The sequence below is a fragment of the Kwoniella bestiolae genome, chromosome 2 (genome assembly GCF_000512585.2).
Source record: "Kwoniella bestiolae CBS 10118 chromosome 2, complete sequence".
NCBI classification, from domain to species: Eukaryota; Fungi; Basidiomycota; class Tremellomycetes; order Tremellales; family Cryptococcaceae; genus Kwoniella; species Kwoniella bestiolae.
In genome coordinates this window covers 2,110,436-2,136,273 of record NC_089242.1, presented here as the reverse complement: position 1 = coordinate 2,136,273, position 25,838 = coordinate 2,110,436, and the positions used below count along the sequence as shown (strand labels likewise).

The window sequence follows — 25,838 nt, the reverse complement described above, 5'->3', positions numbered from 1 at the left end:
CTCGATCAATCGTTCAATCAGCAATGTACATGCATACCCTCACACTCCAGGTCAGATCACATACAACATCTGACCATGTAGTACCTAATAATCCTCATATAGGTAACGCGAATCTTCCTCCTCCCGACCATACTCAAAGTAATGTTTAGACTCCTTATTATATTTGTTACACCCACAATCACAACTGTGATTATGTCCCCGCTTATTAAGGTACTTCTTATCTTCCCGCACGCTATCCTCTTGACGCCGTTGTCCAGGATCGAAAGTATCTATTATACTTTCCCAATCCTTCTTTCCCAGGACGAGATTCTTCTTAGTGGTTGATGTATGATAAAGGATCAAAGTGAGTAACTCGGTGTTCCATTCATCCGATAGCTGTTCGATCGATCGTCCAAGATGAGCTACTCGTCCATGTTCAGATTGACCTTGTGGAAACCTATTGGGTGACATTGGCCTCCAATTACGCAGAGCCGATTTAGCCATATACAGATGGTTCTTCTCGCAGGCCAAAGCTAATAGCTTATCGGAGTTTCCTCCAGCCGAGCGAATCAGTTGATCTCCCATGAGTTCTTTGAGTTCGTCGCTCAGGATGTGCTCTGCAAAGTCGAGTAGGGCCTTGCTGCCCTCGAAGCTCAGTCCGAAGTTGTGCGAGGCAGTCTTAGAGATACTGAGCCAATCGAGGAAGCTGTTGATAGTGGATGAATGGAAATCAAGTGGAATAGAGTTCTCCTCCTTGGAAGTAGGTTGAGGGATATTGAGTAGGTCTGCGAACAGCTTATATGGGGCGAAATAGGATGTACGAGGCATCAGCAGGACGTACGTTGATGTCAGGGGATATAAGGTACAATACTCACCTTACTCTGCACAAATGATACCTGCTCGCCCTGAACTGAACATCATCTTTCGAAATGATGATCACCTCGTGATTGGGATCACGATGGAATTCGTGAAGTCTAGGTCTCGTTGCTGGAGATTCTTCAGATCGTGGGCCGTCTGTCATGTTGGAGCTGCTGACTGTGGGTGACTGTATGAGCGAGTGAACGACGAGGACCATCTACAATGACTTAACCGGTTTTCTGTTGTATATGAGGTATTCCCCTATCGGTGATCTCCAAGTGAACCATCAGCAGCTCGTCAAAGTCATCTGCCATCTGAAGCACCGAATAAATCGGCCATCAAAAAGGTGAGCGATCAGTGCGCCGTACCTCGGTCAGCTGGACGGGGATGATTGCTGACTGAAGTGGACTTTATGCATGGTACTCTTTCATGACGATTGCGATTGGACTGTCAATGTCCATGAGGGAAACAATTCGAGACTGAACCCACTTAGACAATTTGATCTTGCCATGCAATGGGGGAGGCGGTCGAACAACACCTTGTCGGGGTATAGCAGAGAAGATGGACGTAACGTAGGCGGTGTCATTTTTAGAATTGTAGATGGCTGCTTAAATCGGTGGCAAACACTTGCACAACACCAGGATGGAAAAGAGGGGGTTGCCCATCACGAACCAAACCAACTCCAATTTTTGATAGATGGACAAAGAGAGTCCGATAAGGTACGATCAATCTTATCCCTTAACCAGGGTTGATCTTTCATTATCGCTTTGACCCTTCGTCTCCAAGTGATCTGATCGTTTGTGGAGCGAATAACAGACTACGGATGACAAGACCATGCTGAGATGGGAATGGTGACAAAGCGTGTGTTCCTTTTGTCGTGTGTATTCTATGGTGCACACCCCGGAACGGTAGCGAAGTGACGGCGAGGGACCGCTAAGTTCCGTTCCTTGACGCATACACACACTCATATCCGCATTCACAGTCCCGCGGATGAGACAGATGGAATGTTCCCAAGACCAGTCACTCACTCATTTGGTGTCCTTGTGAAAATCTCCACTCCGAATGTATGTATAGATGGTCCTTCCTGAGAATACCACACCAGGTAGATGAGAGAACCCCTTAAAAACCGACACATACGAATGGAGCCTACGAAAGTTGAAGTTGAGGAACGGGTTGATCGAAAGCCTTACGCATTACGCAGGTCGAATGCCATAAATGAGATTTTCAGGGTCAAACTCAGATTCAGATACACAGAAAAAGCGGGATGTGAACCCTATTTCCACTTGTTTGTACTTTTATGACACATGCTCACGCTTATAAGGCGCTATTTCTCCGACTTTCACACAGATGCTGTAATCGTATTTAGCATTTTCATCTCGGTCAGGAAGATTCCTGTTCACCCGAAAGAAAGGACACAAGTGTCCCGTGACGTTTGGGTCATACACCCTGATTTCACGCCAACGCCTCTTGCCTTTGTGTCGCTTCCTATTTATCTGATCCTTCTGATCAATCGGACCTCTCATCAGATCTCATGGTGGCGTCGAGTCACAGTACACACAAGGACAAAAGAGATTGGTTTACATCGTTCTGTTGTCTCACTAAGATGGCGTTGGCTTGCTTGTTTACAAACTCGAACCAATCTGTTTGAGCTAAGATTGGTGGAGTTTGACGCATGCGTAACCACTCCTTGGCAGCCAAGATCACCGTTCTTACTGTGCAACGCAACGCAAAGCAGCGCATGCAAAGTCGAAGGCGATGTAGCTTGACGCCATGGCTTTCGTATCACAAGGAACCGGTGTCTGGTGTCTGCCTTCCATGTTTGAGCAAGGTGCCAGATACATAGCTTAGCCGTGCAAAGCAGGTTGTCTTGGTCTCGTCACTTCACCTTAGCTAAGAGATGCATGCGCACCACTTGCAGAGCCAAGTCTGGATCGATAGTGACGTGTTACCTTGTTCACTCTTACCTGTGCTTACTGCGCTTCACCCTAAGCTGTGTGATGGCGACTTTGGGTATATGACGAGGGTAAGTCAGGCATTCGTAGATCACAGGTCAGATTGGAGCTGTTCGAGGTCCTACCGTACCCTGATAGAGTAAGTGCGATACGATAGGTTAGTTTCATGACTCCGCTTCCAAGTGGGATAGACAGAGATGGTATGTGAAAGAGAGAATACGGTACGGACGTTCCTGAAACTCTCTATTTTCGATTTTATGTTACGCGCGAAATGGACAGATTCAGATTCAGATTCAGGTGCCGATGGGTTGGTGTGTGCAACCCTTTTTATCGATGATTGGAATAGAACAGCATGCTAATTTAAGTGTTGGCTCGACCCAAGACTTGATCGTGGGATGGGTTGCTGTGTGTGTCAGAAAGAAAGACTACGCTTGGCCATGGCACCGCATCGCCCAGCCCATCACGCTCGTATGACCGCCTGAGAAAATCCCCAAAATCTGATCCATCAGCCATAGTCATTTCCGCTCTGTCCCCTGCTACCAGGTCCCCAGGTCCCGATGAAGATTCTCTTCTGTTCGGGTCGACGTTGACGTTTTCGTTTTTGTTCTTTTCTGGGAAGGACACACACAACGATGACGCCTCTTTGTTCCTTGTCCTTGTCCTTGTCCTTGGTATGGTTCCGCCGAAGACCAAATAATCGCATCTCGATTGGTCGGGTGAGAAGAGTACGGTATACGTACATAGTGTGAGATCGGAACCTTCTTTCTGGAAGAAGCGTAGCGTGACCTACACAAGCCATTGCTGTGGTGTGGGACGATGAGAAAGGACAAAATCTTGGATGGGTGATTGTAGTTTAAAAGGCCCTTTCTACCCCACTCCGCTCTTATGGCACGACAACAAGCATATTCTCCGAATTATCGAATCGAATCTCTTTCTTTGTCGCTTCAAGTATGATACCGCTACCCGTTGATCTCAGGGTTTTATGGTATCTCCCTGCTCGATATCTACAGGACAAACTAAAAAACAATTTACCTTTATGACACCTCTTTACACTCTGCCCCTGATTGACGTTAGGCCAGTTTTCTGTTTCTTGTCACTTGAAGATAATTTTGGTTTACGTTTGCGTTTGGGTGGCAAAATGTACGATGACACGAAGTAAGGTTTTTGGGTTTTCGATACGAAGGAATGTGACGACGATGCATACTGAATCCTGTGATGCTGGAGAGATCGAATATGTCTTGTTTTCTGTTTTCTCGATTGATAGTTTGAACGTCGATAGAGACAGCCTCACTCATCCTTCGATAAACAAGACAACACAAGACAAGAGAACAAAAGAAACGCTTGGCCAATTTTGATCTGCGGGGCCCGTCTGATAAGCACAAAGCGCAGACACATCTTTTTGTTTTAGATTCAAGTATAATCACCCAACTATCCCTTGCTCTCGTACATTCGGACAGGCGGAGAGGTCATACACACAATCGAACTCAAACAAAAGGCTCGAGTCACTACCCCCTGATCTTCTCGTTACGACGACACGATACAAATCCTTTGTTCCTCCTCGACGCACATCCGGGCCCCTTCCTATCCTTAACACAGCTTTGTCTATCACCGAAGATCACCAAAAGACAAAAGACCATAGATACCCTTCGATAAGACACTCAGACCGAGCTTCCAGATCTACCTACACACAACAATAAAGACTGCGTGGAAGAAGGAGGCGTTATAAGATTATTGCGCATCGTCATATCGCTATTGTCCAATTATAGATCAAATTAGCCAAACCAAATGGGATAAGGATAGCTACGTCGGAGAGATTATCAATCAGACATTTTCCACGATATCTTAGTGTGTAACGCAAAGGGTGAGTGCTGCGTCTATCCACTTTCACATTGCACTTCTTTTCCTTTTGTTCGTATCGTATTTCCCCACCATCGAGATCAGCCCTCATCTCACGGATCATGAATCATACATAAAGACAAAAAAAGAAGCTGTGAAACGACAGATCACTCATTATCTCAATATCATTATACCTTGTGCTTGTCCTTTCACCACTTCCTTCGTCACACAATTTAATCTCGAAGGAACAGCCCTTGCTCACTCACCCCCACCTGAACGTCCTTTGCATTTCGTTTCGTCTTTCTCTTTTGTACATACATTTTACGCTCCAACGCAATCCAAGTATCATTACTTACTCACCCTTGACGCAGCTCGGTACAATTCAACAACCCCTTGGACGCCACTGCTTCGCTCCATTTTCACCTTTAGGATCAAACAATCCCGCTGCGCTTGCCACTCAGACACAGCACCCACCCACTCGATATATATTCCGCAAAAGCCTATCTTCCATTACTTGCTTGCGCCCTAGCCAGTCAAACACAATTCCGCTTGATCCGGCACCTCACCAATTCAGTCTTGTCGTCAAGGAGATAGATCATATCGACACCAACGCCACGAGAAGAAGTATAAAAGGTGAACCGAGACATCGCACATACACACACTATCTAGAACAAGGCACGATCTCACCATCACCATCAACGGAGAGAAGGAACATCTTTTAATCTATACTTAGGATCATCTTCTGTTTCAGGGTGTCTGGTGGGTTTTAGGTTACACACACCATCTTAACTGGAAAAGAACGGATCATCTCTACCCGTTGCCACCGCCTTGAATCAGCTCATCACACGAACACTTCGCTTTGTATACGCACGGTCAATTGATACAGTGTATCTTGTTGCCCTTGCTGAATGAATAGAACGGCAGGACGAAAGGAAATACCGAAACAAAAGCAAGGTCAAAGATTGGATTTAGTTTAGTCTAGTTTCATCGTCAGCATCAGCATCAACATCAAGATCACACAGTTACCTGCAGTACCAAGTGTGACGGTAGATCAATTAACGAAACACCTCACACCTCACAGCTTCCGATCAATCAACAATCACAGATCCATCATTCAACCAACAAACAATCAAGGACCTTGTGATACCCCCATTTCCCACTACGTTCAACACGGCGCTATAACATCGCACGAGATCCATCTCAAAGCAAGAACCCTCGTACCCTTTCCTTGTCTCAGATCATCCCACTCATCCTTCGTCACCCTCACCCTCGCACATCAAAACCGCAACGACCGTATCACCGTACCTACCACCGAGGAAGACACACATTCTCAGCTGAGGATATAAACTAGACTTTGTTGTCGTCTGGTTCTTTCCTCCCTCCCTCATCTTCATCTTCTTTTGTTATTGTTTTACCCATTCTGGGATACATACTGTTCATCGTCATCATCGACCAAGCACAGCTATATACGTCGCAACTCGACTCTCAACCGCAGTCATCAAACTCAATTCTACAGGAAAGCTGGAAGTACGAGCAACTCGAGAGTCGTACTATACTTGATCAGTATACGTACAGGATAAATTGTAGGTGAGTAGAGTTTTCGGTTTTGAGCTGTGATATGTAATACCAAACCTGTGTTCCTCTTGATCGATGTTCCCCATTCATTTATTTGTACGGTGTCGTTATCGTTGGTGATTGAGTGGGAATGAGAATGGGAATGAGCGAGAGAGAAGTACGAGTGAGGAGGATGAAACTTTGAGATGGATCAATTATCCGACGGGGAGGGAAGGAGTACATAATCCAATTCAAATCATTCAATCTTTTTGCCACCCACTCATCTCAATACCTTTTCAACGATTCGTCATTTCAGTCATCTCGGCATGATATTTGACTGTTTGATGAATCTTACACGTATCATCTTACACTATCACCATCAATTCATTATCATATCTCATCATACATACACCCATATCAAAGATAACTAGACAACGTATACTGACTGACTCATCATGAAACAGCTACTCCTACCACTCAACGCTTCCCTCTTCGAGTCGACTACTTGCTCTTCATCCCCAGATAAAAGGTTGCAACGTAGGACCTACGACTATACCATACGTCGGGTGTCGAGGTGACATAATATCCAACTAGCATTCCTCCGAGGTTATTATACATCATCCTTTGATATCGAGAATACCCCATCACTCAACCTCATCATCAGCAGCATCGATATTCCAGTTCCACTTCCCATTTCGAAATATACATCTCAACAATTCTTAGTCCGATTCGCCGGCTCTTCCAGATTCATTCTGGGGTCAGAACATCATCATCAGCATTAGCGAGATTATTAGTCAAACCTTGCCACCTGTCAACTTGATCAACGATAAATAGCTCAAGGCTTCCAGCTCATCGGCATACTTTGTCTTATCTCCTCAAATTTATCATTGGGATACCAAACTTCTCGTCTCTCCTGATATGTGTGTCGACTATCAAACCTCTTTCCCTTCCTCTTCACGTTTGACTCTTCCCTCGACTCCTCCGACGTTACATTTTGATCAATCATCAACAAACGACGGATCGATAAGTGAGCAAGAGACAGTACTCGAATCACCCTCTGACGCTCTCTTTCACGGGTTGCCACCTCAACATCACCAGCGTTACCTCAACAACGAGCAGTATCGACCAGCGTCAGCAAAGAAACTGGGTAAAAGACCAGTATCACCCACTCTCGTCACTCCTCCTCTTTCGCCAACGGTATCACCATCAAGGAAGAAGAGCAAGATGGATATGCATATGGCTAAAGCTGGTACAGTAGCCTCGCAGTCGGCTTTTCAAACGCCTTTGGCGACTTATGTCGGTGAGTATTGTTTCCTTCCTCCCTCCTTCTACCATTTAATGGTTCCATGCCAAGGGATAAGCTGACGTTTTACTTGTTCAGCTCAAATGGTAGTATGGCTGTGGTATGGCGACTTCGCTCCACCAACTCAACAACCTCCTTCCTCCCCTTTATCCCATTCTCCCATACCCAACGATCCCTTCGAGGTCACTCACTCCTCATCCTCACGCATATCAACACTCATGGTCCATCCTTCTGCCGATTTCAGCAAGTTCGTTTCGCGCATGCTTAGCGTAACATCAGTGTCGCACAGCGTGGCGATAATAGCACTTCTCTACGTATACAGGTTGAAGATGAAGAATAAGTTCTATTCGACACCGGGAAGCGAGCAGAGACCTTTTATTGCTGGATTGATGTTGGGGAACAAATATCTGGATGATAATACATACACGAATGCTACTTGGGCAGAGTTGGCTGGAATGACATTACCAGAGATCAATGTGAGTGATCCATCTTTCTCTCTTGTTCGTGCGAGGTGCCAAGCTTACACTTCCATTGTACAGAAAATGGAAACCGAATTTCTTATTGGACTCAACTATCAGCTTGGTGTACCTGTCGAAGAATACACAAGATGGAAGAATCTGTTAGATGGATTTATGACTTCTCGAGCACCTTCAAGTGCGATTGGTCGACATATCCGCCAACTATCTTCAGGTAAAGTACCGTACCCTGCGACGACAGTCACCACACCAGCTATCGAGCTTCCATCTGTCTCGACCTATCGTGCACGATCCGCTTCTCCTCGAGCGCTTCCTCCCGCTCAAACTGGCTCTTACGCTTTCCCAGCAGGCTACGAACATGCAAGGAAGAGGTCTGCTGTTGAAGCTTATATGAATGATCCAACTTCTTCGGCTGCTATATACGAACATCTTCGTATGCCCACTCGTAAAGCCGCTTTCACCCAACCATTGCAATCCACTCAACACCTCCAACCTACTCTCTCAGCGGTTCGAGCGCGAGCAACGCCCACCCAGCAGAATTTCGGTTCAACTGTTCGATCCAGCTCACTCAGTCGACAGAATGGAAGGATGGTGCAAGAGAACCAAGATTACGGAAGGAGAGGATCAGTCGGACACGCTTTTCCTACGCCCTCGGGTCATATCTCGACCAATGTATCACCAGCCGCAGTGGATGTACCGATGTTCCCAGCTGGACAAGCAGAATGGGATGGTGGTAGAGCGTTGTTAGCTCCGTACGAATGTCAGCCTCAACCGCATCTTGTCCCTCCCGAGGTGAGCTCTCTTTACTGATTTATATTCTCAAGCAGTAGCTGATCATACTGTACTGTCAACTAGCACTTGATGTTCTACTCTCTCGCTGCCGAACCTCATCCCGGTGTAGACGGTGCCCCTCGAAAAGCCATTCTACGATATCAAGAGCCCAACCAATATTCCTATCCTATTCAGAACAACCCTTACGCCTCGACTTCTTACCCTGTTCATCCCGCCCAGACTACCCCCTACGCATTCGACGACGTAACGATGTACGATGCCAACAATAGTCCTCAGGCAGCCTACCCATCTAGCGCATATCAATATCCCTCTTCCAGTACCGTACCGCAAATCCCAGGACAGGGGATGTACTACCCCACACAAATGGGATGGTCTCCTACACACGTCATTCCTGAACCTGCTCAATTCGCCAATGCCGGTCCACCAGGATTCACGTATTATCCCAACAACAGCAATATTGACGCTCAATGGAAATTCCCTTCAGCTTCAGCTTCTGCGGTACCCACTAATAATCAGATGATAGGATTGGGTCTGAATACCGGATCAACGGTGATGGGACAGCATGCCAACGTGGATGGGCAGATGGTATATACGCCTGATGGTGTGGTGTATTCGATGCCTACCCCTTTGGATGGGAATCAGTGGATATCAAGGAGCGAATGGTCGAGTCCTCTTATACCGAGATATGATTAGGTGGGGAGGGGAGACAAGGTGATTCACAACGTCCCTTATTTATGATCTTCATTCTGCTTTTACGACTTTCAATCACGATACACGAGTGACTTCTTTTGTAATTTGGTCATTTGGCATCATAGCATCAAACATGAGACACATGGCATCTTTATTTTCGTTTTTCTTGTGACTTATAAATGACATACATGAGAGAAAGAAATGGTATGAATATAATATGTACATGTGATTTTATCTTTGGTGTTGGAGCGGGTGTCATTCGTTAGGGGCATACAACTCAGTTCCAAAGTTGACACAATGCAACCTCAAGAGTGCAACCTCAGGATCAATGGAGTACTGGGCTGTTGATTGTGTGACCGAGTAACCTACTTGAGAGTATAGCAGAGGGTCTATGGTAAAATTTACTAAAATATTCAACTCTCCTCTTCCGGATGACTGAAACTTGCAAAAGGACTTCTCTTTACATTCGTGGAGTTGATCTAAAGTGACATTGACCTTGTCCTCCAATCAAAGGAAGTTGTCAAACCTCCTCGACTCGTTGAGGTCATACCACTCCTTTGTTTCTGTGCTAAGCTAAGGCTATGGGAATGATGTCAGATGCTTCTCGCAGAGCAGGCTGGACGGCGAATAATGACAAAGAGAGGCATCGTAGATTTCCACGCAGGAAGCTTCTTTGTACTTTACTCTGTCAACCTGACCCTTTTCCTATCTTATTCCATCACTGTACGGATATATAACCAGCAGGTCAAGAGAGAGAAAAAAAGGGTTCCTTCTTAATTTCGTATCAACCATCAAACACACACACACACAACTACACACCACTACACTATATAAAGCAAAGTGCACAACACAGATCGCCTCGCCTTGACCTCTTACCTCTTTACCATTGATCATATCATTCTTGTTCTATCTCTGAGAAGAAATTGACGACGGATCATAGCACCAACGTCATATATACGAAACGATTCGAAGGACATCCCAAGTCGACCGGATCAAGTTAGATTGCTTGTTTGCATATATATACACGAACATAGCTCGAAGATATTATCGATACGACATTATACATTATAACATTGGATCGATACTACTCCTTCCTACCACTGGGGTTTAAATAACTTGAAAACACAGCAAGATGGATCCTATGAGTAGTATGATGATGATGGTATGTGCTTTTTCTCGCTCTGCTGCGTTTCATATGCTCAGAGAGTGGCGTTGCGTGCTACGTACTACGTACTACTTCTTCACTTCGTCTGAGTCATGTAATGTTCAATCTTGGTGATACGACGCGTCGGGTGTTGTCAAGTGGTATACCATAGCATCTTTACAAGTCTATTCTCATCCTCTTCATCTCTCTCTCACTTTCTAACACAACTCCCTCACTATACTTAGTCAATCCATATATATAGTCCTGACCCACCCCCACCAGCATGAACTCATACTCCAAAGTCCGAACGAAAGCTGACATTATCAACTACTCTATCAAAAAATCACTGGCGGACCAATACAATTATATTGCCCATGGCCCGACATACACCCACGATCCATATACCATCTATTACTCTACCTTGCAGAATGGCGGAATGGGTGGGATGGGGATGGGAGGTATGGGAATGATGAATCCTATGATGGTGAGTGTGAGATATGGGGGTCGAGAGAATGTTAAATCTGTCTTAGGATGGTATGGGTATGGGTGGGATGGGGATGGGGATGAACCCTATGATGGTGAGTATTGTTTCTGCTCTTGATTCTGCAACCTTGTCGCTTTGATCTCTCGCTCTCGCCTCATATTCCGGTGGGTATGACAGAATGTGACGCTGATATGTGGAGTGACTCCGGGACGTAGGGAGGGATGGGGTTGGGCGGAATGGGTATGATGGATCCGATGATGATGGTGAGATCTTCTCTTTCTCTTTCGAGCTTTTGATCCCTGCCACTTCCAATTTCTTGAACTCAGTCTACTGCGAATGCTGATCACTCCTTCTTGTCACCTTGTAGGGCGGAATGGGTATGGGAGGTATGGGCATGGGTGGCATGGGAATGATGAACCATATGGTTCGCTTCGTCTTGTTAACCTGACCTTATCGTTTCCCCAACTTGTTAACTTGATTGTCTCACGGACGAATGGATAAGCTGACTCTTCTTGCATTACTCACAGATGGGCGGTATGGGCATGATGAATCCTATGATGATGGGCGGAATGGGCGGTATGGGTAGTTATGTAAGTTCGCTCGCTCCGCCACCCTCAACTTCTCGTCAGTTCGAGAATGTCTAAGCTAACCCAACAACACAGGGCATGTTAGGCGGTGGTCTCGGTTCGGGAGCATACGGAGTTGGTATCCCTTTCCCCTATCACTATACTTCATCTACCTGGTTCTCACCCTGGATTCAACAGCTGATGTATCGTACGCCTTGGTACACCTAGATGCCAAGGTATCCACCAGGCGGGTAAGCGACAGTCTCGTATTTCCGATATCACCACCATCCCCCTCATCACCGACCCCTTCCGATCTCTTCCCTCGATTCTCCGGCTATGCCATTGGCTCACACAGGTATGATCTGACCTTCTCGGTTGTACACACGATAGTCTCTTCGGCGATTACGGGATGGGAATGGGAGCGATGCCTGGAGGTATGATGGGTGGGATGGGTACTGGGATGGGTGGATATGGTATGGGCATGGGTATGCCTTGGGGTTATCGAGGAGTCATGACATAGTCGAGAATATGTTTTTTTTTTTCGCCATTGTATCTAGCAAAGTTGGAAAAAGCAGGCATGAATTCATCTGTATCTTGTACAACAGTTCAGTCCATCCCCATCTCAATCGCTTTTCTTTATCTTATCTCCTGGTTCTCACTCTCTCGCTCTCCTTCTGTTACCACTATCACTTCCCCTCAGGGGCTTTGAGAACATTAATCCACGTCAGGAGTTGAGAGTTTACGTAAAATGTACGTGGTGGGACATCCGGTAACTTGCCGCTTCTCAAGGTTGTGTTGATCCTTCATTTCTCCCTTCCTCTTCTCTCTCCTGTCTCCAATTGTCATTCCACCAATCAAAAAGGTATAGTCCTCCAACACACCCAGAGCACACAGTCAGCACCTTCATCGCATCGACAGAATTACAAACACTGAATCGAAACTCCGTCCACGATGCCTCCCAAAATGCCGGTCATCGCGCCGCCCTCGCCTTCACCCCCTCCACCAACAGCCAACGACGCTCAAGACATCTTGGTCATCCAGGATATAATGGACACGCTCGATCAGATCCCACCAGAGCTTACTAGAGTTTACAGCGACTTGAATGAACTGGGTGCTGTGCTGTATTGTGAGTCCAGATTACCCATTTCTACCACTTTCACCCTCCACTCGGTGAAGTCGGACATCTTCTTCCGCTTGGTACATATCTTATATGAGTGACCACTGACGCATCCACTCTAGCAACTCTGCTCAGCCTCGAGAAGAAGCTATACACACTCATCAATTGGATCCAGGATCCCAATATCAAGCCTGAGCAGCGATTTGAGCTCTTGCAGGAAATAGCGGAGGAAGCTGCCAGGTACAAGCTGGGAGGGGACGATAAGATCAGAGTAGCTGGAGGAGCATGCGATGGTGTAAGTCCAGCTATGATGTTGAAGAATGGCTCTTCTGCGAGACCACGAGCTGATCACACCTATGTATATCAGATAATGGCCCATCAGAAACACTTATCCAATCTCCTCGCCTCCTCCACTCTGCTAAACCCATCTCCTCCCTCACCTTACACCCAGACACTCACCTTACCATTCGCTCAGCCCGTCGTGAATTCCCGAAGACTTCAGAGAGCTGCCAACTCACCGTTCAGAGGTACAGGGAAAGATGCCGGACCATCCAACGAGGGTAGGATTGGAGATACCCCCACCAAGAAGAAGAAGGGTAGAATACATCAGTTGGGCAATAAAGATGACGATGAGACGTCTAGTGTGGGTGGGGAGAAGGAGAAGAAGAAACCTGCTAAAAAGAGGAAGCCGTGAGTCCATCTCGCTTTGTTTTCATCATTCACTCTCGGGCGCCTGCGGACACCTCGATTGGGTAAAAAGCTAATATTGGCGCATTGGATACAGTGTCAATCGAGCTCAATCACCCACCGACTCCATCGCTTCCACCTCGGCATTCACTGGTAAACCCTCTGAACCTCGGACAGCCCGTCAACTGGCTGCTGCGGCCAGTAGAGCAAGAAAGGCAGAACAAGATGATGGATCAGACGACGAATCAAGAGATGAACATCCCCTCCCATCTAGAAAGGGCGGAGTGGGCATGCAAGTCACTGCTTCCAGCGACTCGTTGATGGATAGGAAAGACGGTGGTTTGGGATTAGATATGGGAGGTAGTGGAAGTAAAAGTGGGAATGCGACTCCGTCCAACAATGGTAATAATAAGAATGGAAGTAAAACGAAAGTCTCGGCAGGGACAAAACGATCTCACGACGAACAGGATGATAGTGATGATCCCATCGATGAAGAGTATAATCAACCTCCGGCCTCATTATCCAGAGTCTCATCTGCTGTCAAGTCCAATACCTCTGGAGGAGCTAAGAAGAAGACCTCGACGAATAGTACTAGTGCCAATGCGGCTTATGATGTGAAGACGGTCGACCACGATAATTTCGCGGTGAATGATGAGGTGGATTCGAAGGTCTATTGTTTCTGTGGGCAGGTCAGTTATGGGGAGATGATTGGTTGCGACGATGATGATTGTGAGATTGAATGGGTGAGTTTGTTCTGCCCATTACGTGCTTCCCCGCATACTACTCTCACTTCATCTCCCTTGCTACGCTTTCCCAAAGAGACTTACTGACCAGCCTGAACTTCCACAGTTCCACCTCGCTTGTCTCAACCTCGATAAAACACCTGAAGGGAATTGGATATGTCCTAGATGTCAGGAGAGGAGGAAGAAACAGCCTAAGGGTAAAAAGTCATCCAAGGCTAAGAAGACGAAATAGAGATCACACGGCCTAATCTACCCAATGGAAGGGCATTTGAAGGGCATTTACCCAACGGAACCCTTCCCTCTTTACACCTCCCCCCTCCTCCTATATATTCTGTACATCTCGACTCTCTCACTATTTTTACTGTATCTAGATCTTCTTTGTCGATTGAAAGAGAACATGTATGTATTTTGAGATCGGAATACGTACCTCAGCCTCGTGGGGCATCAGTGAGGGTGACTTGCATACTCTTTCTTGAGATACCAACCTTCTTCTTCACAGCTGCTGGATCTCGTCTTCTTATCTGAAGTGTATAAGCCATCACCTGACGTCTAACATTTCATCGAAGGAATTGACCAATCACCTCTTTGTTCAGTATTCAGTATGTCAGCGTGTCAAGATGGTTCGTCCGCACAGCAGAGAGAATATCATCCATACCACCAGTACGGAGATGTACTCTTCATTTCCAATGAAGGTCTATACTTTAGAGCTTATGGACAGAGACTTGCAAGTGAAAGGTGAGTTCGAGCTCACGCATCCGCTCCACCCCACCCACGCCCTTTTATGAGGGCACTGAAGAGGCTACAAGTCATATATACACCGAAAGCTCCGTTTTTCGAGATATGCTGCTCCTCCCGCAACCCGGCACGCATTCCACCGATAGGGAAACCGCGATTCAGTGCGATGTTTCTTCCAAGATCTTGGATATATTCCTCACCCACATCTCGCCTAATCATTTCCTGCTTCCTATGACGTTGGAAGAGACCAGAACGTTGCTGTCCCTGTACGACAAGTTCGATTGCTCGGAGCACGTGGTGAAGATGTTGAAGAGCAGTTTGATGGACAGCTCAAAGACAATGCCATGGGAAACGCTAATCGTGGCTTCCGACCGAATTGATCGCCAACTAGGTGCCGAGGCTTTGAGGTCCATGAGCAGAGATATCTTTGTAAAAGGTGAGAATGAAAATGGTATTTTCCATGCCTCGAATCTGCGCAGGAGCATGAACAGGCTACGGATAGAATGGAGATGCAAGATATGGGATCTAGTGCTGGACGATCAAACGACCGATGCAACTGTAACGAGGATAAGGGCGAGCAGATGGAAGAGCAGGAGGAGGAACTGGCATACCTCTTATCATCCACAGGTCACCAGAGAGACTGTACTTCCTTTTAAGGGCGATTGGCATGAGATTGCGAGGAGGTTTGAAGAGGATGAGTGGTAGATCCGATGGAGTTCACTATCAGTAGAACACCCATGTTTTCTTTCAGTACGTTTTTGTAATATCAAATTCTCTGTTTTGTTCGTGGAGATGGGGTTTGTGAAGAGGTCTCAATGCAAAACTAGTATCGTTCGTAGCAGGGATCTAGCATTGTCATCGATATCTTCCTGACAAGATTCGCCCAAGGTTAGCATGGTCACCCCTTTGAATGGGGAAGCTTAGTAATGTAAACATCCACATTCCTCTTCTCTTTCTGCAAGGGCTGAAGACTCTTCGCGCGGTGCCCATGGTAAGTTGGGCTTTTCTCGCGCGTAGAGGTATGAATGGACTGTATTTATGTACGTACTAGGTCGTGCCTTAGCACTTCCCTCCGGCGGTGTTTGTCCTGTTCCTTTGATCAGGCGTTGTTACTAACTTGGGACTCACCTGTCCCTTGACAAAGAATGATCAGCAAAAGTAGTCGTAATCGTTCATAGCAATCCAAAATGAACACTCGCCATAAAATGGATTCGGTCCTATCGCGGTGGCAACGGAAATACCTACCGCATCATACCTTGACTATCCGACAAAGCTCAATACCCCTATCTCGACCACAACTTCGTCGATTGTTCTATTCCTGTTTAGCGCTGTTGATCCTGTATTACTTCGTCTGGCAGATACCTGCAAGATCTCGGAAGCATATACAGCAGCACGAGCAATGGGTTGATTATGCCTTCAACGCACCTAGGAAGGTTCAGGTGTTCATGCCCATTGGCGAACAGCGGGCAAAGAAAAATGCGGATTTTTGTAGATCGCTTTTCCCAGCAGTCGTGAATGGGTATAGAGTGACGCTGTACAACTGGGATGTAGATGCGGAAGATGAGTTTGATACGCATAAACCAAAGGTCACAAGTGAGTGAACTATCTTTATTTTTGTCGGAGTGATGTTACGATATGTGGAAATGACGCTTAATCATGCTTAATCAACTTAAACAGGTCTGTCGTCTATCCTTTCGTCAAGTCGCCTCTTACAGCAACTCGGGATATTCCCTCAGGACCTTATACTCCTGGTAGACGCTATAGATATTATACTGCAACTATCACCTTCTGTCCTCATTTCGCGATACAGCCTGATACCGGAAGGTCAACAGGGGAGACCGATAACGGCGGGAAGTTTCAATTGTTATCCTAATGAAGCCAACTCGGTGAGTGGGGACAACATCCCAAGAGTATCTGCTTCCCCTTCCACCTCTACTTGGCTGTGAGGGAAGTTTCTTTCGATATACTTATTACAACCTTGTCTTAGTCCGCTTGCTTAAATATTCCTCCCAGTCCAATGCCAATTGATCTGTTCAAATCGGACAGGGACATCTTGAGGGATTCTCAGTATGTTGTTGAATCTTCCTTCGATCAGAGATCTTTCAACATGGAGCTGATGGTGAACGCAACAGATCCAGATTACCCATTCATGCGAACAGTGGTCTAGTGCTGGGAAGTGTGTCGGAGATGAGAGGTCTATTTAGGAAACTCAATGATACATTGATGGGTGGGGAATACCCTTATCAGCCGGACCAAGGTGAGCTTGCTCTTTCATTCCAACAATCTTATATATGGCTGGATCCAAGTACTCATGTTGAATCACGTACAGGCGTCTTCAATATTCATCTATCCCAAGGGGACTTGACGGTCGATAACACCCTATCAATGTTCTGGTGCGCCGAGCACTTGACCAATTCCCTTTCCCTCCTTTCCTCTGCCGACCAGATATCCCCATGGGATAAATACCAATACCCATTCACGATATCACCTTCGGACTTGCCCTCTTCTCGATTGTATGCTAAGGACATAAGAACGGGTAATATACCTGTAGCACTGCATTTTAATGGGATTGGAGCGAAACCAGGCTATGCAGAGATCTGGGAACAGATGTTCCCTTCGGTCCGAGGAGCTGAATACAGGCGGATATGGGAAGATGAGACAGTCAAAATCATTGTTGATGGTCAGATCCATAGGAAGTCCGTGAGGGAGCTATGTGGCTCGCAATTGGGTTATCAGTAGACATGTAGGTATTTAGGGCATATGCCATTATTGGGTTCACTGTTGTCATATTCATGTTTGATGAGACACATGAGTGATCCGTGCTCGAGAGGGGTCCGTGCGATGCTCAGATTTTTGTTTCTCATATGCCAGTGATTCCTCTCTGGGATATCGATTCATTCGTTCTTTCCTCTTTCCTCTTTCCTGTTTCTTCTTTCTTCTTCCCTTCCCTCAAATCTCATCAATGATACCCATAAGCCTCAGTCTGTGACACCTAGCTCTTGTATCGTGATCCATACGCAGTGTATCTTGTACTTGTGCAAAATTCCACTGAACTTCTTGCTCCCAATCCTCAAAATGGCCATCCATCCGTACCACAACCAAGGAGATATCCAGCTTCGTTCCCTAGACATGATAATCCTCATGGCCGACTCATGGCGCCTGGTCAGATCAAGGTGAGTCGAAATGGAGCTCCGGGCAGCCGTATCCGGTCTAATACTAAGGATGATGTGCAATGCCAGTACCTTCTTCGCCAGCCTGTTTGATCTTCCGCCTCCTTCCTCCAACACATCTTCCTACCCCAAAGATCTACTTGGTTTGATCGACCCAATTGACCTAGACTATCACTCAGACGTCATCGACCTGTTCCTGAACCTGGTGAACGTGTCCAAACCACCCATTCCTTCCTGCGCATTCCGACAAACTTTAGACCTTTTGGAATTATGCGATAAATACGATGTTGACAAGAACATTGAATCCCTGGTGCGAGATCGGCTGTTGATGCAAATTGAGGATTGCCAGTGGCAACTCCTCATATGGTCAGGTAAAAGACACGACATACCCATGGCTCGCGAAGCTCTCAGAAGAATGTCCCCTCAGTCATTTATGGCTCAGAACGCCTACGAAAGCTCATGAAAGGGGGTGTTCATGCCTCTTTGGCGCGCGCTAGGGAAATTACCGGAGTCCTGGCAATTGGAGATCCTTCGCATGGCTTTTGTCCCCGTCAATGGAGTTACGCAATACGGACCCAGGTTGTATCAATTCGAGGTGACTGGTGATTGGGATGGGGTGTCTCAGAGATTCAATCCGAAATAATGGTAATCGAGTGAGTGACATGACAGCCTGCGTGTGTCCGAGGAGATATGCCATTTGCTAAAAGAGTTTGATCCCAGATATTCGACAGGGGCGCAAAGCGGACGATGTATGTCATACAGCATCTGGGAATCCTCACGAGACACCATTTCTAGCTTGGCGATGATTAGTTGATCGAATATATTCATATGCATCATGTACCTCTTTTTCGTGCCCGGTTGGTCGCAAACATCGAAAGGGACAGCAGGCCACACTGACGAGGTCCAAGTACGAAAACCTTTGGTCATTTTCTGGGCTTATTTTGAACTCCAATCTAGGCCTTGGACAAGTACGCTACTCAACGCCAAAAGATCGTGTCTTACAACATAGAGACAAGAGTGAGGAGCGAAGTGCGACCAAGCGGTCAGACTCTGTGATTTCTGGGCATTTATGGTGAAAAAGATCATTTGCAATTCTGAGGCTGCTGTTCTCACCATCGTATAATTATATTTGCGATTATCATCCTCAATCATTATCCTGGTAGGATGACCGACACAGTAGCTCAAGAACCAGTATTTCATCCGTCTTTCACCGCTGGGGACATCGTCATAGTGGCAAATGACAAAGCCCACTTCGCAGCAAAGTGCGAGCGTCTGGCTCGTGGGAAGTACATCACAGATCCGCTTCGTCCTGTGCGTCGGAATGCTGATAAAGTGGGCGATATCTTGGAATAGCCAAGTCTTCAAGAACATGCTCGCCCTTCCCAAACCAGCATGGGAGGTGGACGGGAGAAGACATCTCGCACTCGGAACTCATGAGAAGGGGGAACACATTCGAGATCGATGCAGACTCAACTCTTACTGGGTACTTCCTCGCCTTCCTGGGTGCGGACATTCCCCTTCTCCCCCCGACATCTTTCGCCGATACTGCCAAGCTCCTTCACCTGTGTGACAGATTCGAATGCACAGAGGAACACGTCGGATTGGTGAGAGAAAGACTTGAAGGGGAGAGCGTGGGCAAACTTTGGCGATTGCTTGCTTTGGCTTCCAAGCTGGATGATAGGAAGCTTGGCGTAATGGCCCTCAAGAGAATGACCCTGGAAAGCTTTTCACGAGGAAGAGAACCAGAAGACAAGTATGATGGGGTCTTTGTAATTCGAATGTCGGAGCTTTCATGGGCACGGCAAGGAAGGTTATACAATTTGGCTCTCAAAGCTGAGAGAGCCACTGCTGACCGTTTGGCTTGAGTCACCCCCGTCTCAAAGAAGGGAAGGGAGTATAAGACCAACGCATGGGGACCCACCGAAATAGTTGCGTTGACTTTTGTCGACGATTGGGCAAGAATTTGTGATGGCTTTGCCTCTGACAGGTATGTGTTCCCGTTCCCTCATACTTCATGACAGGGCTAAATGCTGACAGCAATTTTGCGCTCCACTTGGTAACTTAGTCTTGAAGTGATGTAGATGGTAATTCAGTATGCGCTGTTATCCCCTCAAGGTGTTTAGCAATTCATTTCCCACAGAAATTCTGCATGCAAGCGTGATCATACAAGACGCGGTCAAACTGCTTTACAACCCTATCAGCTCGTCGCAATCGGAATGACGCCACACTTATGATCGTTTGATCACATGTGATAGTCTTACCAACCTTCTCATGGAAGGTCTTAAACAATGCTTTTTGCCATAGTCCTTTTGTACTTCTTCGTGTGCAACAAGCTAATCACCTCTGGTCGACAATTTCAATATGCCGCCACTCCCTCTCCCTAAAGGGCGTATTCACGAACATTTCTGTGTCGGTGATATATGGTTCAGATCGGAGGACGGCTTCCTATTTGGGGTATGCCAACAACGAATCTCTCAGAAAAGGTGAGCTCTAGTCGATGTGAACAGTATCTGATGCCTCGGCTGACTTTGCTCTAAGTTTTGTCATTTCTGACATGCTGGAGGTTCTTCCCCTCAAAGGTATGTAATAACTTCCTTGGAATACTTAAGACGACTGGCTGTCAGAGTAGGACTGATGGGTTCTATAGCGAGTCCCATAGACGTTGATCTCAGCAGCACCTTACTTGAGATTCTCCTCAACCATATCACTTCTTTGCAACCCAAGAAGCTCGAAACGAATTTTGACCATACTGAAGCTCTGCTCTCGGCTTGTGAGAAGTGGGGCATCGATCAGTGCATTTTGAAGAGATTCAGACAAAGAATGTATGACCTCAGCGTCGAAGACCCTTGGGAGCTGCTTTTTTGGCCTGCGGAGAGGAGAGACAGACATATGGATAGAGCAGCATTAGAGAGAATGACACCTGCCACCTTCACCAGGGGCAGGAAAAGGCATAGAGGAAGAAATGCTTAAAGTATGGACGAACTTCCTCCTTCTTGGCAATGGCGACTGTTGAGAGCCGCATTGGACAATCCGACTGTGGTAGAAGACTGCTGGCCTTACGGATATTCCTGGGGAGAGGTCGGTAAAAAGTTTGAAGCGAGAGAAGATGTGCATTTTGACGGTGAAGATGAAGAGTGAGCAATGAACACTGTGTCCTCTCCGGTGACGATGATCTGACTAATGTCTTTTCCAGGAAGCAGATCGATCACCAATCTTCCAATGCAACCGGGCCGAACGAAGATGATTGAATGCTCTACCCAGTAGTTTCGGCCAGTTTGATTAAGGTTCCTTGAGAGATACAGTGGATCCTCCTTGACGACTTCAAGGACCGGAAGGATTTCATGTGATATGCAGTCCTTGAAAGATCGTGTCTCTAGGGCCTATGCCAGTCAGATACGACTCCAGAAGTGTAGTCTGAAATACGAACCCAAATTCCACAAACCTGTCATGGACAAGCTGATTCAGTCGCGTCGTCTTTTCACTCCTCTCTTTTTGTTCCACATTTTCATATCTGATCATCGTCGCATACAGACAGTCCATTCGATATCACCCGGCGAGTCTAACCGATCTCTAAGAATGAGTCAAGACAACGAGCGCACCTCCCGAAAGCTGGGGTTCCCTTTCACCCAGCATTTAGCGAAGGCTGTTTTACCTTTCAATCTAGAGAATGCAGACGTATGAGTGCGTAGTCATCAATCCTTGTGTCTCATTATGGAGCTACCAAAATATAAAAACAATCGTCCACGAAATGACGTCGCAGTCGACTGAGGCAATAATTCTCATTGATACCTCTTGGTGCAACCTACAGCAAACGGAGATGTATTCCCACGATTCATCGCTCGTTCTTCGTATGTATTACTAGCGCTGCACTATCAAGTCTCCTGTAACAGCACTGTCGATCCTCTCGAACAAACTGTCCTGTGGTCCATTATGTCAACCAACAACGATCCATCCAAAGACGGGACTTCTTCCCACCCTATCTTCAGTAAGGGTGATGTCACTTTCAGCTCAAACCAGGGAGCTTTGTTCAGGCTGGATAAAAAGACTCTTCTGAAGTACAAGTAAGCCTCAACTACTCTTCACGCAATATGACCTGGGGGTCGCTGAGAGAGTGGAACCTTCACAGTGTCAGCGAAATACTCGCATCTATGTTGGTGATCCCACAACCCGCCGTAGATGGTGACGTTCAGGCGGACTCCGAAACACATAAACCAGGGCTCAACCCAGATCCCATCGACATCGATTGTACGTCGAACGCACTCGAGGGTTTCCTATCCATCCTCATTACTCCAATCCCCATGTTACCATCATCCACCATATCAGACCTGTACACAGTCCTCAAGCTATGTCATCAGTATGAATGTAAGCGAGAGTATACCGACAAGGTTCGACAACGCTTATCCGAGGCAGCCATGGCAGACTCGAAAGTCTGGGAGGTTTTAGGTGTGGCTTCGAAGCTTGACGACAGGATTTTGGGTAAGATGATACTGCAAAGAACCAATTATAACAGCTTGAGGAAACAGTCGATTATGAGCTGCCAAAGCTCAAGACCGCGTGGAAAGGGCAGATCAAGGACATGTGTCAGACAAGTGGTCAACCTATACTGGTTGATCGAAGCTTCATCTTTCAGCGACCTGATTGGCAGGAGGAGTTCGGATGGTCGCTCAGGCACTCCTCGGGTTGGGAGAATGCTTTCATCAACTTTGATAGTGACTGGGAATGATAGTAGTGAATAACGACTGCTCCGTGGCTATGCTAAGTTGAAATGTATCCAAATAAAACCTCATAGGCTATGTGTTCTTGTCTTTTCTGCGGATGTCCATTGCCAAAAACTAACGGATTTTAGGCTGCTTGAGGTGCCACATTCAAGGTTTGGGCAAAATGTTTGAACGTCATCGGTAAAGACCAACAACTACACAAATGAACCGGATTTAATCAGTTTTGCGAAGTTGCTACTGCACTTCTGTAATATTCTACGCATATCAGCACCAATTGAGTACATCAGCAGCATGTTCAAAAAGTACGTCTCCCCATTTCAGGCGAACTGAGCGCATAGCTAACTCAGTGTTCGCAGGTTCAACCCCAAAGAGGATGTCTCCTCCTCAACCTCCCTGAAATCATCCGTCCAACGTAATATCCGATCCTCCCTCCTCACCCAGATCCCATTCCTAACCCAACCAGCCTACCGAGACCCATCTGCTGCTGCACCCGTAGAAATTGAGGCTTCTTCTGCTCCTGCGCCCGAGCCGGAAGAGGAGAGCGGGGGAGGTAAGAAGGGTGGGAAGAAGGGAGGGAAGGGCAAGGGCAAGGGTGGGAAGGGGAAAGATAAGGAGGAGAAGGATAAGGAGGATAATGAGGGTGGGGAGGGGGAGGCTAACTTGAGTGTGATTGATGAGATTTGGCCTAAGAAGGAGGCGCTGGGGTTGACTAAGTGGTATGTTGTGCGATCTCTATGTCCCTTCGTTGTGCGTTATCACCTGTTATCTATGCCTTGCAAGTTGTGGTCTTTCGTTACGTCAAATCCCATAAATGAACGATTGTATGATAAGATGTGGAAGCTGATCGTTCCGGGGTATGCAGTCATGATAGAATTAGTATATTCACTGTGCAGACTGTCCCCTTATTCTTCCAGCATTTCGACGGACCTTTCGTACCTACTCTAAAATTATTGCATAAATGTGAGTCGTCTTCTGACTGCCAGCTATTCGAAGACTATGGTAACGTCGATGACTGACGAGAATCAACATGCAGACCCAGATATGTTACCCCACGTTCAGATAGACAGAGGAGCCATCAAATTCTTGCTTGCTGTGAGTCATCTCTTCACGACAAACTTATTCGAACCCTCTGCTACATTGGATCACCTTTGAAGCATAGCCCTGTTCCCTTTGAGAGACCTATCAGCTGATATGAATGAGTACAGGGCGCGAACATGATGGCCCCTGGACTATTATCGGCAGGAGGTAAACTACCAGATGGTCTGCCGAAAGATGAGATAGTAGCTATACATGCGGAAGGGAAAGAGCACGCTTGTGGGGTAGGAAAACTGGTAGCGTCAAGTGAGGAGATCAAGAAAGCTGGAAAGGGTGTTGCGGTGGAAGTGATCTGCTGGATTGGGTGAGCTGACCTTTCCTATCTCTCTCTATGACAAGGAGCCTAGGCTGAATATTGACTGTTTGGGCAATAGGGACGATCTTTGGAAAGTGGATACGATTGGATTATAGGTGCAGGAAATTGCATGGCATGTTGGGTTGGATGTAGAGGGATGTCGTACGAGCAAAACATGTATATAGCATGGAGCATTGAGTTTTGGATGGGCCATACGTTAATGGCTGCTTGAAAAGAGGAGGTGTGGAACAACTCGAAGAATCTATATCCCTTCTTCGATCATATATACATTACTGTTCAGTCAATGCAGCAAGACCATCCTCGCAGTGAAGGGTTCAGATATCATCATAAGATACTCATTGCATCGCCCAAGCAATGTATAATACTCGAATGAGATGTTGCATCCAGTATAAGTATGGGTGGCAAGATGGGATGTGATGACTTGTGTTAGTAAGGCGAGATAACCGAATCTGACTCAATAGCAGAAAAAAGTTGAATCTCGTTATCTTTCATCTTCCTTTCTTATCACTTTCTTTTCGATTTTACAACAACCAGTCAACTCCAGACCAGCGTCAGAGATAGAAAGGATGACCATACAGCCCATAGAACTGCCAGAGACCATAGTGATAGGAGTGCTTGGTATGTCTTATTTCTCATCGATCGATCTAGTCCTCGCCGCTTCTCGCTTTCACTTGACTGATGGATTTGCGATAGCTCTGCAAGGTGCTTTCATAGAGCATATACATTACCTCCAAAAGTAAGCATCGAACTCTCCATTCCTATTGTCTTGTCTTCGTTAGAGTGGATGATATTGATACTGTTTGAATAGACTGCGTCCCCAAAACCACACCATCAAAGCCATCCCCATCCGCACCCTCCCCGAACTACAGCAATGCCAAGCTCTAGTCATCCCCGGAGGAGAATCCACGGTGATCTCTTCGATAGCCTCGCATACCCCCGGACTACTAGAGGCGCTGATTGAGTTTGCTCGTGATCCCCAGAAGGCTGTTTGGGGCACCTGTGCGGGTATGATTCTGATGGCTGATGTCGATGGGATTGGAGGGGGGAGGAAGAAGATGGTCAAAGGTTGGGAGGGGATTGGGGGGATGAAAGTTTGGAGGAATTTGTATGGAAGTGAGTACGAGTATCTGCCTCGATCCCTCCTATCCCAGTGTCATCTCTCTTCAGCTCGTTGTCGCCATATCACATATGTAACAATCTCTAACTTGTACATCACAGCCCAACTCGAATCATTCGAAGCTCCGCTTACCATCCCCTCCCTCTCAAACCCCTCCAAACCATTCAACGCTATATTCATCCGAGCTCCCGCTGTTCACTCGTTATCGCCCGAAAGTCAAGTCGAAGTGGTTGCTCAACTGCCCGAGCAATTCTTACCTCCTCCACCACCGTTGGATTCGCCGCTTGGTGAACCGAATGTAGATGATCTGGGGAAAGTGTGGTTGAAGAAGGGCAGGAAGATGGTCACGTCGTTTCATCCTGAGTTGAGTGGGGATGTGAGGGTACATGAGTTTTGGGTTGAGAAGTGTGTTTTGGGGAGGTAATAGCATTTGCACATCTGAATCGATCATCGATCATCATTATAGACGATAATTGTTGTATGTACCAGACATAGAAGATACTTCT

At 46.6% G+C, this 25,838-nt stretch overlaps 11 protein-coding genes across 11 annotated transcripts; 10 read left to right on the top strand and 1 right to left on the bottom strand.

The window, feature by feature from the left end:
- Positions 1–84: 84 nt before the first annotated feature.
- On the bottom strand, positions 85–807 carry I302_103938 (uncharacterized protein; the record flags this gene model as incomplete). The annotated part of the gene is made up of 1 exon (XM_019189303.1): positions 85–807. The coding sequence occupies one exon, from the start codon at positions 805–807 to the stop codon at positions 85–87; it is 723 nt and encodes a 240-aa protein (XP_019048865.1).
- A 6,596-nt stretch (positions 808–7,403) lies between these two features.
- I302_103937 (uncharacterized protein) lies at positions 7,404–9,443 on the top strand (the record flags this gene model as incomplete). Its single annotated transcript, XM_019189302.1, has 4 exons — positions 7,404–7,479; positions 7,561–7,958; positions 8,022–8,750; positions 8,814–9,443. 4 exons carry the CDS (start codon positions 7,404–7,406, stop codon positions 9,441–9,443), a joined length of 1,833 nt encoding a protein of 610 aa, XP_019048864.1.
- A 1,424-nt stretch (positions 9,444–10,867) lies between these two features.
- Positions 10,868–12,154, top strand: I302_103936 (uncharacterized protein; the record flags this gene model as incomplete). The annotated part of the gene is made up of 8 exons (XM_065869768.1): positions 10,868–11,068; positions 11,115–11,162; positions 11,284–11,331; positions 11,436–11,492; positions 11,596–11,658; positions 11,731–11,769; positions 11,863–11,885; positions 12,025–12,154. The coding sequence occupies 8 exons, from the start codon at positions 10,868–10,870 to the stop codon at positions 12,152–12,154; spliced, it is 609 nt and encodes a 202-aa protein (XP_065725840.1).
- A 431-nt stretch (positions 12,155–12,585) lies between these two features.
- I302_103935 (uncharacterized protein) lies at positions 12,586–14,413 on the top strand (the record flags this gene model as incomplete). Its single annotated transcript, XM_019189300.1, has 5 exons — positions 12,586–12,760; positions 12,874–13,046; positions 13,119–13,441; positions 13,536–14,181; positions 14,288–14,413. 5 exons carry the CDS (start codon positions 12,586–12,588, stop codon positions 14,411–14,413), a joined length of 1,443 nt encoding a protein of 480 aa, XP_019048862.1.
- Positions 14,414–15,021: 608 nt separating this feature from the next.
- Positions 15,022–15,621, top strand: I302_103934 (uncharacterized protein; the record flags this gene model as incomplete). Its single annotated transcript, XM_019189299.1, has 1 exon — positions 15,022–15,621. The coding sequence occupies one exon, from the start codon at positions 15,022–15,024 to the stop codon at positions 15,619–15,621; it is 600 nt and encodes a 199-aa protein (XP_019048861.1).
- A 482-nt stretch (positions 15,622–16,103) lies between these two features.
- On the top strand, positions 16,104–17,655 carry I302_103933 (uncharacterized protein; the record flags this gene model as incomplete). Its single annotated transcript, XM_019189298.1, has 5 exons — positions 16,104–16,509; positions 16,594–16,802; positions 16,904–16,983; positions 17,049–17,173; positions 17,246–17,655. The coding sequence occupies 5 exons, from the start codon at positions 16,104–16,106 to the stop codon at positions 17,653–17,655; spliced, it is 1,230 nt and encodes a 409-aa protein (XP_019048860.1).
- A 336-nt stretch (positions 17,656–17,991) lies between these two features.
- I302_103932 (uncharacterized protein) lies at positions 17,992–18,549 on the top strand (the record flags this gene model as incomplete). The annotated part of the gene is made up of 2 exons (XM_019189297.1): positions 17,992–18,089; positions 18,156–18,549. The coding sequence occupies 2 exons, from the start codon at positions 17,992–17,994 to the stop codon at positions 18,547–18,549; spliced, it is 492 nt and encodes a 163-aa protein (XP_019048859.1).
- A 1,898-nt stretch (positions 18,550–20,447) lies between these two features.
- Positions 20,448–21,056, top strand: I302_103931 (uncharacterized protein; the record flags this gene model as incomplete). The annotated part of the gene is made up of 3 exons (XM_019189295.1): positions 20,448–20,569; positions 20,625–20,665; positions 20,734–21,056. The coding sequence occupies 3 exons, from the start codon at positions 20,448–20,450 to the stop codon at positions 21,054–21,056; spliced, it is 486 nt and encodes a 161-aa protein (XP_019048857.1).
- Positions 21,057–22,016: 960 nt separating this feature from the next.
- On the top strand, positions 22,017–22,809 carry I302_103930 (uncharacterized protein; the record flags this gene model as incomplete). The annotated part of the gene is made up of 3 exons (XM_019189294.1): positions 22,017–22,147; positions 22,213–22,562; positions 22,610–22,809. The coding sequence occupies 3 exons, from the start codon at positions 22,017–22,019 to the stop codon at positions 22,807–22,809; spliced, it is 681 nt and encodes a 226-aa protein (XP_019048856.1).
- Positions 22,810–23,095: 286 nt separating this feature from the next.
- Positions 23,096–24,310, top strand: I302_103929 (uncharacterized protein; the record flags this gene model as incomplete). The annotated part of the gene is made up of 6 exons (XM_019189293.1): positions 23,096–23,106; positions 23,161–23,520; positions 23,667–23,764; positions 23,838–23,896; positions 24,010–24,203; positions 24,274–24,310. 6 exons carry the CDS (start codon positions 23,096–23,098, stop codon positions 24,308–24,310), a joined length of 759 nt encoding a protein of 252 aa, XP_019048855.1.
- Positions 24,311–24,781: 471 nt separating this feature from the next.
- On the top strand, positions 24,782–25,756 carry I302_103928 (pyridoxal 5'-phosphate synthase, glutaminase subunit Pdx2; the record flags this gene model as incomplete). Its single annotated transcript, XM_019189292.1, has 4 exons — positions 24,782–24,833; positions 24,909–24,951; positions 25,024–25,328; positions 25,434–25,756. 4 exons carry the CDS (start codon positions 24,782–24,784, stop codon positions 25,754–25,756), a joined length of 723 nt encoding a protein of 240 aa, XP_019048854.1.
- Positions 25,757–25,838: the final 82 nt, after the last annotated feature.